Source organism: Zeugodacus cucurbitae, chromosome 6 (assembly GCF_028554725.1).
Source record: "Zeugodacus cucurbitae isolate PBARC_wt_2022May chromosome 6, idZeuCucr1.2, whole genome shotgun sequence".
In the NCBI taxonomy this organism is placed as follows: Eukaryota; Metazoa; Arthropoda; class Insecta; order Diptera; family Tephritidae; genus Zeugodacus; species Zeugodacus cucurbitae.
Genome location: NC_071671.1, coordinates 870,579 through 881,836, shown reverse-complemented (window position 1 = coordinate 881,836; position 11,258 = coordinate 870,579). Strand labels below are relative to the sequence as shown.

General features: G+C 37.0%; 1 protein-coding gene across 2 annotated transcripts; it reads right to left on the bottom strand.

Annotated features, from left to right (window-relative positions):
• Window positions 1–11: 11 nt before the first annotated feature.
• Window positions 12–10,957, bottom strand: LOC105213395 (mucin-5AC). Of its 2 annotated transcripts, XM_011186156.3 has the most exons (5): window positions 10,797–10,957; window positions 9,870–10,117; window positions 4,785–5,093; window positions 1,527–3,890; window positions 12–699 (listed from the first exon to the last, which is right to left on the bottom strand). In XM_011186156.3, exons 2-5 carry the CDS (start codon window positions 10,000–10,002, stop codon window positions 221–223), a joined length of 3,285 nt encoding a protein of 1,094 aa, XP_011184458.2. In that variant the 5' UTR covers window positions 10,003–10,117; window positions 10,797–10,957; the 3' UTR covers window positions 12–220. The 2 variants fall into 2 exon arrangements, with proteins under 2 accessions (XP_011184458.2, XP_011184459.2); XM_011186157.3 differs by lacking the exon at window positions 4,785–5,093.
• Between the last annotated feature and the right edge of the window lie 301 nt (window positions 10,958–11,258).

Genomic DNA, 11,258 nt, shown 5'->3' with positions numbered 1-11,258 from the left:
GTACAACAAAGTAAGTTAAAAGCATTTTTTAATTTGTGTATTTTCAGTTAGATAAAATGTTATACATATACATTGTCCTAACCAGTTCGATATCCAATGCTACCAGAATTTCGAAAGATATACTAGAATACTACTCTCTGACATAATGTAAAAACAAAAGTGTGTTATAAATAAATAATCTTTGATGCTTCGATGTGTTCGTAGCCATCCTTACTTCTACTTATCCGCTTTTGACATTGTCAAATGGGTTCAACACTCCGGGTGGTCCACCGAACGTGCCCTGGTACTTATTGGCACCGGCAGCAGTGTTGGCCGTGAAACTGGTGGAAGCCGAGTTCCCAACGCGATTTGCAAAGTTGGGGTTCGTTGGGAACTTTGGTGGCGCTGTAGGTGGAATTGCCGTTGCCTGTGTAAATGCAACATTCGAAGTTGGCCGTATTGATCCATCTGTTCGCACGGCGGAACCTATTTTTCCACTGCCCAAAATACCTGGAGATCCTCCAAAGCCTCCAGTGTATTTTCCAGTATCTGCATTGGTTACTGGTCCCTTGTTGTTGAAGCTATTGAAATTTGTGTTTTGTTGCGCACTGCTGAAGCTAGAGAACGCGCTCGGGGTTGCGGCCTTGTTGAAGGCATTCGAAGTTCCGACGAAACTGCTGCCGGTAGTTGAGAAACGATCTGACGTATTTTGTTGGAAATCTGTAAATGTAAAATTTAAATATTTTAAAAACATACACATATACAAAATTATCAAAAGTTTCCTAAAAAATTCTCAGGGAATTAATTAATTTCCTACGCTCATCGGATGACAATCATCGCCTTAAGGTTATTTAACGGGTGGGATAGCGAAGGTAATAAGCTACGCAATACCAGTGTAGTTGTCGGATAGTCTAGTAAAACACAGTTGATGAAGCTACAGACCTGCAACAATACAACATTCTTGACGTTTCTCGAACAACGCCTATATTATGAAGATTGCATAAACAGAGTCAAAGAGTAAACGGAACTTTTTTTCACTTCTTCAGACATTTCTTCGAATACAGATCACCTGCAAAGGACTTAAACAACATTTCTGAAGTACACTGAATGAGAATGCGAACCGAACATTGTCTTTTAGACGACCTGGAGTTCAAAACATAACTTTCTACTTGAGCAAAGATTCGCCTTAGCATATTGCATGACCTCATCTAAATAGTTCGCTTCTTGGATCTACAGTTAGGTGATGTCGATGAGAACCAATAAGATCAATCAAGCTACTGCAACCAATGGAGGTAAATGGATGAATAGCTTGCTTGCAATATGGTTGGATGAAAGCATAGCTGCCTTTGTGAACAAAGTTGATCTGAATCCGAAAATCTCTATTTTAATGTTATAAGTAACAGTTGTACAATTTCGGTTACCACTTTAGGTGTGCGCATAACTGTTCAATTGGGAGTACTACTAATCCATTAAAGAAGTTCCCCTAGTTCTGTGAAAAAAACCCTCACTACTGAATAACAATATTCATCAAAAAATTTGTAAATTACCTTTTTGAAAGTTTGCTTGTCCGGCAGCGGTACTCGCACCAAATCCAACTTGTTTCGATGCGGTTGTAACGCCACTTGAAGTACCAAATACGTTGTTGGTTATCACTTTGCCTTCGTTACTCTTCGAAAAAGTGGTTTTCGTCGAGCTACCAAAATCTTGCTCTGTGGAAGCCGATGAATCGGCGCTGTCAGACGTCGACGTTGGTTCGAATGGAGCTGCAAAATTTTTATTAAAACTTGATGAGGATGATTTCTTGTTAAGAATTGGGTCAGCTGTTGCTGCTGGTTGCAGTGAAGGCTGTTGATGGTGGTGTAAATTATTAGCGTTTTCACGATCTGTTTGAGGATCTGTCTTGCTGACATCGTTCACTGCCACAATGTCGATATTGCTCTCGGCCTCTGCAGTTGGCGGAATAAATAGCACTGGCGGCAAAGTGACTGCCTCTTGATTGTAGTTGTTGCTATTAGGCACTTTCGCAAATGGGTTTTGGATGTTGAATGGTTTGGCTGTTGTGATGACTTTTGATGGGAAGTTATTAAAAGCGAAAGTACGTGTAGTAGAGGTGGAGGCGGAAGCAAAAGTGGAGTCGTGCCGATTATTTGAACTTGGTGCAATTTGGAAGGAATTAAAGGATGTGGGAGAGGATGTTATGAAAACAGGCTTTGTTGTATCTGTTGTTTCAGTAAGCAGTTGCGAAGGTGGCAGTAAATCATTGAAGACGTCCGAATTTGACTCTGCATCATTATATGTGAACGGTACACCTGGAGCCAAGTCGGGATAATCGAAATCAGCTAACCAAGATGGTAAAGTGGCGGAATCGAACGGATTTTCCTCTATTGGTGTTGCAGGAGTTGTAGTTGTTGTCGTCGTCGTTGTTGTGGTGGTGGTAAATTTATTTACATTCTGTGACGAAAACGGGCGTGTAGCACTATTATGTGCTGGCAAGAAGGGATTTGAGTTAGAAAACTTTGATATCGCGGCTTCTTGACTGTTTTTCAATTCGGTACTTGCCGTGGGATCTACGATAGTGGAAGAACTTTCATTAGATTTATTGATATCTTGTTGATATCTATTGGTGTGATGCTGATGTGCCGCCGATGTGGTTAATCGAGGTTTTGGTGTCGTCGTTGTTGTGGTGCTGATGACGCTATTGCTAAGGAATGACGTGTGCACTTTCGAATTGGGAAAGGTGCCAGATGAGGCAAATGCCGAATCATGCGTTTGTGCAATATGATTAGAGGAGAAACGATCATCGAAAGAGTTGGGTCTTTGGGTTGTTGTAGTTGTGGTGGTTTTGGCAGTTGTGGGATATGCACGTACCCAGTGTGGTCGAGGTGTGGATACAGTAGAAACTTTGGGGGTGGTGGTGTAGGTTTGACGAGGTTTGGAAGTCGTAGATGTAGTACGAGGCCGGCTAGTTGTGGTGGAAGTTGTACGTAGGTCTTCAGGCAGCTCAATGTCATTTAGATCGGTGTATGGTTCAAGTGGAGGGAGAATATCCCGCGAAATGGTATCATTATATTCGTGTATATCTTCTGGAACAATATAACTAACTGCTGCATCCAATTCAGGGTCATCAATGTCGGCTAACCATGAGGGTAGAGTATATGAGTCGCCATTCTCTAATTGGAAAAAGTCATTCGGGTTAAGTGGGGCTGGAGTCGTTGTTGTTGTTTTAATTGTTGTAGGAGTTGGCCTTGTAGTTGTGGTTCGACGTGTTGTTGTGGTTGTTGGGCGACGAGTTGTTGTAGTAGCTCTCGTGGTTGTAGTTGTGGTTGTGGTGGTGGTTGTAGGCCTCGTTGTACGCACGGTAGTCGATCTTGGAGTTGTCGTAGTGGAGGTTGTAGAATAAATTCTATTTCCTTGCGGACTAGTAAGTGATACCACGGAAACACTACCTTCGTTGGAAAGACCAGTTAGCGGTGCTTGTGCTCTTATGCTCTGTCCCGCAGTTAAAGACACTTTGATGTTGTGCGTTAGAGGATCTTCGACACCAGTTACATGTTTTGGAAATTGATTATCCGAAGTAATTATTGTGGGTTCTTTTTCTAGTGGTGGTAGTAAATCCCATGCGATAACTTTTAAAGACGAACCATCATCAGCTGGCATATATTCCACAGGCCCTCCAATATCCGGATCGTTAAGCTCTAGTATGTACGATGGCAACGAGTTGAGATTATGAAAATGTGATTTCTTCGCTGCTTGGCTGGAAAAGCCCACATTCGTCGTTTTTGGATTCAGTTCGACTAACTGAGCATTCTCCACATCCACAGTTGTCGCCGAGATTGCTGTAGCCTCAGCTTCTGGAACTGAACCGGTTGCTCCATCAGGCAAATCAGTTGACACAGCAACGGCAATGGGATCTAAGGTGGGAAGGGGAGTTTGGTATTTAGCAGCTATGCGATTAATAGTGGCTAGATCAGTAGGAACGTTTGGATAGTTAAAATTACCACTGCTTAGTGGCGGAGGGATATTTTTGTGATGTGTGGAGAAAGGGCTTCGTTTGACCCGAGAAATAAAATTCTTATTAATAGCGTTAGCATTGTATATCTGGTTTTCTCTTTCAAACGGTTGGAAATGAGGTGAATTATGGGCATCCCGGGGAATAGATGAGGAGGTTAATGGGTGTGGAGTATTGAATACTATGTTATTTGGATGTTTGAGGGTTAGTTCATTAAAAGAATGCTTAGTATAATTATAATTAGCTAATTGTGTAAATAATGGTGATCTATGCGAGAGCGGAGGCGTAGAAGTAGACAGAATTGGTGCGCTTGTGAGAGTGTTGGTGGTGTTGTCAGTGTTTGTAGTGCCGGTAAGCGTGTGTTCCGCGTTATACCAGTGACTGCTTTGTTTTGGTGTTTTATTTCTCCTAGAATTATTGCTTCTGTGTATGTCAGTATCAGTAAAATGGATTAGTTTGCGTTTTTCGATTAGATCTCGAACTATTTGGGGAGAGCCGAAAACTTTTGATCCAGTGTGCTTAATCACTCTCTTGGCTTTTGTATCAATTTCATTGTTGATATTTGAGTCAGTGATCTTCAAAACATCATCGTTAACAAATACAGAATGGTCGCCGTTAACATCACCATATATTGTTTCGAACTTTTCTTTGCCTTTGTATAGCTCTGGCTTGATGTATTCAATTTGAACTGCTCTGGCTTTGTTTTGTTGGGCGTTCTTATTTGACTTGGTAAATTTTTGCATTTTTGGTGCACTAAAATGTGTATATTTTTTATTAGTGTTATTTGTAAACTCACCAATTAATGGTGGCAGTAAGTCGTCGGCCGGCTTCTTTATCTCGGTTATGCCCGAAGCATAGTTGGGTATTTCAAATTGTAAACCCTGCGCACTGATTACCTTCCGCCCATCAGGTGTATCGATGGGTTTGAGCGTCTCAATCGGATTACCATAACTATCGACCGCCGACAGTTGGTTTTTGACGAAGCCTTCAACGCCACCGTCACCCTCACCATTGTCAATATTAAGAGCGGCAGCAATCGCGTCGGAAAATTGTGTCGGTTGTGCTTCTAAAGGGAATGGTGATTCTGGTGGTGGCGCTATACCATCTGAAAATTAAGTTGTTTTTGTTGTTGTTGTTTCGTTTGCTGATCTTTTATTGTATTGTTTTGTTGTTTAGGTTTTATGGTTTATGAAAAAAGTACATATAACAACATACATACATATATACATACATATGTATTATTTACTACAAGTGTGTATGTGTTTAAGTGTAGTTGGTAGGGTAGTGTATATGTGCTGGTACGAAATAAACGATGGAACTGAATTGATTGCGTGCGTCTTGATGTGTTCGTGCCGAAGTTCAGTGCATTTGCAGCACACATAGAGAATACGTGTTGGATTTTGATAAATTCATATATAAAACAATCGAATGAATACCTTGGACAATCGTGCATTTCACTAAAACATCTACATAAATATCTACGTACATTTACATAAAACTTAACATGCATGCACACAAAAGTTAATTGTTAAAAATATTAATTTTGTCCTAAATAGTTAGAGTTAGGCATATACTTACATACATACATATATACAGTTTCAACATATTTACTATACTACAGACCAGCCAACACATAAAGTATTCATAGAAAACAAACACAAACAAATTATACGCAAAAATGCTGAACAAAGCTTTGGACCATAATGACTATCTGCGCGTTTCCGTCTTTCCAAACCATACTCTTTGTTTGTTTTGAAGTTGGTGTCTTAGACAAGCCAAATATTAACATGATCTATACATTCACTGCACATACGATCAATAATAGGCGGACATTTTACTGAATACACAGACAATAACATTTTATTTAAATTGTCATTCCTGGAGTGTTTGAATGTTGTTGTTCAACAGATCGCAAATTATCTAACACGAAATAATGTACAAGAACATTCAGGAAGTTAATAAACGCTGTTTTCTCATTATTTGCAAATTCACACTTATGTTTCCAGTGCTCAATGTTGATGGCCTTTTTCGCGTAATAAATACAATAAAACAATAAATAAGCATAATTGAGTTGCTGCATGTTTTATCTCTGCTTCATGTTCTAGCAGCTGGCATTTGTCATAAAGGTTGCTAAACACAATTCAAAGAGTGGAAGAAGAGGCGGCTCTTTATCGCGTTATTAGAAGCACGAGTTGCAATTAAGACTCGCTTACACCGTCAACACTTTAGAGTAATTATCAAGTAACAATAGCCGGTGTTTTTGTCACAAACGCCACCATTACCTTTGTACATATTTATATATGTGTATATACACACAACAACAAATACTTAGCTAACTATGATACATGGGATTATACTGGTCGATATAAATAAGTCACTTCGCGGTACGCTCGTCATTTGGCATGTTGCTTAATTACCGAAATTATCATATTTTTTGTGCATCTCTTTTTATTAGGTTTTTAATTTTTAAGTCTCAATTTAAGATTAAAATTAGAGATTACGCTGAAATAATCGGTAATTAACTTAATAATAATAATGGATTATTATTCACACCTGAAACTCGTTTGGGAACTTCATGTTCCTCCTATACATTTAATATAGTGGGTACATATTGAGATTTTCCGAGAATTTCCACACAGAAGGAGCTTTTTAAGTAAACTACAATTGAAAGCATCTTCATTTCGGCATACAGATATCATTTATATTGTTTGAGAACTGCTTGAGAACAGTGCCTGAAGTAGAAATATGCTAACTAATCTATCGGCTAAGCTATTCGATTTCCACATGTGGATTTATTGATTTTTTTTGGTAATTTTATTTTTCAATTTTCAAGCGCACAATTGTATAGTAATTATCGCATCACATTCCACCGATTTGTTGTATTATTATTGTGCCATTAATCACTCAGGCCTCCCCAATACCATTAATTATGGATATTTTGCAAGAATTTTTATTAAACTTGTTACTGACTCACTGGCTTATACGTTTTAAAAAACTTGCTTCTTGCCAACTTGGTATTCGAATTCGTGGCTAACAGCTTGTTTTGAAATACATTGAACATAAAAGCGCTGTTCAAGAATTCTCAGAAATTCATGACACACACACAAACTCATTTATTAAAGAATTTTATGTCTCTAATGACTGTGGTTTTAGTATAAAATCTATATAATCTATAACAGTGTTCTTCACAGTTCTAAGTAAACACGGCCGAAGGACTAAAGCTGAGTTCAAAGCGCGTAGGACCCCTCCTTGTTGGAAATTGAAATTGTTGGAGTTCTTTATAACAAAATAGTTAATATTTTGAGATGTATTTATTTTTCAAATCTACACATCTTAGAAATTTCGTTTTCGAACAGTTAATATTTTTTGCCAGGTCGGGTACTTAAGGATTCACAGTCGTGAGTATGTACCTTTGCAAACTAGCTGTTCAATTATTCTAAAATAAAATACACATGTATGTGGAATAGCACATACTTAGTTTTATAATGAAGATTTTTACTTCCATACTTATTTACACAATAAAATGTTACAACCAGACATACATACATACATATATTTATGTATACATGTATTATATAAAAACTTGCACTAGAGAATGCACACAGTACGTGGCTTGCACAATCGAATGTTTGTATGATCTAAGGGGACGGTTTATTTTTTGCAAGTAATATGGCAATTTCACTCGACAAACTGGTTTCTAATTTGTTTTATTATTTTTATTATTTTTGGTTTAATGTCATAAATAATAATTTTAATACACATGTGTAGACATAAGCCATAATTCTTATATGAGAAAGAAAAGAATTATTCGTTGGATTTCGAACCAAAGCAGTAAAGTGTATCTAAATCCATACATACAAACAGACATACTCATGAATATGTATGTATGTATAAGTATGCACACACTGTGTATGTGGATCTGCAAACTAACATTTTATATATGTATGTAATTAATCAAACCATTATTTACTAAGATAACAAGCAAAAATTCCCAAACATCAACCGTCTTGTCGATTTAATGAATCTCTATTGTATGCACGGCGGGGAGTTAACGCCAATTATAATGTTTAAATAAATTGTTTGACATTTCAATGACTACTCTCGAGGTGTGAAGTCGACGGGGTGCGGAGAACAGATACTTGCATAAAAATATAGATGTTTAGTAGCTCATTAATTCCGTTTGAAACTATTGTGATGAGTTGGAATAATAGTGTATATATATATAAAATATATAGTAAGTGCCTATGTATGACCTTTCCTTTCTTTACTTAGCACTTTACTTGTAGATTTTTGTTTTTCTTTTATTTATATTTAAATTTATACTCAAAGTATGTGGGTAGTATCTTGCGTATCTTTTTAAGGGAGCATTAGGTTTGGAGCAAATATGTGACACTGGTTTGACAACTGTCATATATAGTATATATGAACGTGTATCACATTAGTCGAATATTGACATTCCGGCCGGAATGGCCGCATAAATTTTGCTTAAGATCATGTCTCAAAGCCATTTATAGAAAGTCCCACGCTCATTGAAAGTGCTTAAATTCGAATGTCAGTTGGAAGTGGAATTCGCCAAATAAATGATTTTGTTTCTGATCTCGTCTCAATTAGCAAAACAAATACCTCTGTCAACTTAATGCTGAAAAAGCTGATTTTTTACAGTACACAAAAAATATTTAAATGACAATGTCCATAAAATAAATTGCAGCATTCGTAAAATAAATAGCAATTTGTTTTCGTGAACCCAAAAAAAGAAAAAACAAATGTGGTACGGACATTATTTTATGAGCATTTTTTCCAATAAAAAACACGTAATTTTTTATATTTTTTTCCCAAAAACAGTTTTTTTCAATATGGAGCACATACGTAAAAATATATAAAATTAATTAAAAGAGTTACAAAATAACCCAAAAAGTAAATATTTATGATTATGTGAGTGGCATGGCAAATTAGCGCAAAGATTTATTGACAAAACGTTAAAATATCGGCTTGATTACCGTCTCAGTGAGTAATCAAAGAGCAGCGGCGCAATCGCGAAGCATTTGACTCGCATTAAGAGCTACAAAGATGATACAAATAGGATACCATCAAAAAGTACCACTGCATCGGAGAGGGCAGTATAGTATATGACTAACTTCCAAAGAGAGCATCTTCCTAAGTGTAGTGTATCTACTAGTACATAAATAACCAGTTAGATGACGCTAGTCGCTTGGAGCATTTGCAGTGCGGAAACCAACGAGCAAATGCCGCTATTTGTTCAAACAATTAGCTTCCAAAATGCATGAAAATTGGCTCACAACTCGGTGCTGCAATATAAGAGTTATGGCGCAAACGAAAACATACTATTTGTCTATATATTAATGCACTATAAACTATTCAATTAGCAATAGCGTGAATATATATTATTTACAAATACAAAATTATGTTAGCAACAACAAAAACATTTATATGTACACATGCATACATACTTCCACAGTACTACTATTAATAAATATAAATATATGCCTGCTTTGCACGAAAATTTTGGTGTAATTTCGCTTTAAATTTGTTCACTGAAATTTAATGACTGTTTCATTAAAGATGTTTCATATATGTACATAAAAACTGTTCATATACATATCACTTAAAGTTTGTATTGTTGCAAAGCGGAAATTAAAATAAATATTTACAGCAGAATGGCATTAGTGGTGAAGCGTCTCAAACCGGAAGCAACTATTAGTAAAACGTATGACAATTATTAAGTTCACTTAATATAATTTATGTCTACATTTAAATTTACCTGACTTAAATACATACATACACGCAAAACATATACAAACATAATTAAGTGAAAATGAAAAGAGAAAATAGCAAAAAAGTCGAAATCAAGGACTAGAAATACCAAGTTTGGCAGGTGCTCCAAAAGCGGGCGTCACAAATGACCCACTCAAAGTAGCAACGGTAATGGCACAAATGGTGGCTAACCAAAGTCTGTTCAGACCCTGTTGAGGCACTCGCCCGCTCGGTGACCGCATCGTGTTGGCTTTGTATTAAACGGCAATTAGTATAACGTTTCTTAACGTTTTCTTTCTTGTTTGTTTGGCACTTCAAATAACTTCACTAACGGTTAACTTCACTTTCTTTCAAGAGCTGTTGAGTTGGAAAAGAAGAGGAAATGTTTTCTATTATATGCAAATTATCGCGAAAAAATGGAATTTTTAATTAAAATTTAATACTATGGTTTATATGAAGTTTAGCTTAGCACTTTTCACATAAATTATTGCGTTTTGCGTTTAAATCTGATAAATTAAGGTGGCACGACTTTGATTTGTACAGTATTTTGATTAACGTAAATTCACTAAAAATATATATTTTAATTTTTCAAACTAACGCAAATTGTATTCTTATGGTTTATTGAACGTTTGCTGCGCTAACACATTATTTATTTTGACACAGTATTTTCAAAATTCTATTTTTTAATAATATTTGCAAAAGTGTTTCGCCGGTCTATGCTTATTGTCATATTTGAGTGCAACATAGCGCATCAGGTAACATATAATAGCGTTAATGTTTGCGAGTTTTCAAGTAAGAGGCACTTCGAAAACTTCCCGCGTTACAAAACTAAATTTCCAAATGCACATAACTGTATCATTTACAATATGTATGTATTCACATTCAAACATAGATCAAAAGTCCAATTCAGTACAAAAAAAAAAATATCAAACTGTGAGTACTATCTAGAGGCAGAGGCGCGCACATGAAGCCGCGCTTCTATTTGGTTATAAAAATGTATTTAACTAGTCGCACGATTTGCTAAATAAGAGCGTACATTTGTACTGTGGTAACTTATGTATTTCACTTTCAGTATTGTTGAGGTGAACGCGGAAAGTCACAAAATACGTCCGCACCGCATGAGTTCTACAGTTTTAATAAGCGCGCATTTCTTGAGCGTGTCTTGCCACAGTCCGCCACCACACAACTTAAAGCAGTGCTCCCAGCGCTTAACAGGTCGTCTGTGCTGACGACGGCGACGGCGGTGACGTCTAGCCAATAGCTTTGTGTGATCGAACAATTGTCAGCCACCGCGCCGCCGCGCAGCAGCATCACGTCGCGAAACTCAATCGCTCCATGATGAATCTAGAGTTTTGCTTTGCTTTTTGTTTTTAGCTTTTCAATGATCATTTCGTTGTTGATGTAAGGCGCAAATAGGGAGCCGCGCAGGCGCTTCAAAACCGCAAAGATAAAATACACACACGCACATACATACACTTGCATAGATATGGCAAAACAA

Bases quoted from the DNA above. Each gene is read 5' to 3' on its own strand.
- LOC105213395 (XM_011186156.3), bottom strand. From the start codon at position 10,002: ATGCGGTCACCGAGCGGGCGAGTGCCTCAACAGGGTCTGAACAGACTT. The intron at 3,891-4,784 runs GTGAGTTTACAA...TTCCCACCTTAG, and splicing joins CTTACTGCCACCATTAATTG to ATCCCATTGCCGTTGCTGTG. The intron at 700-1,526 runs GTAATTTACAAA...TTACATTTACAG, and splicing joins ACAAGCAAACTTTCAAAAAG to ATTTCCAACAAAATACGTCA.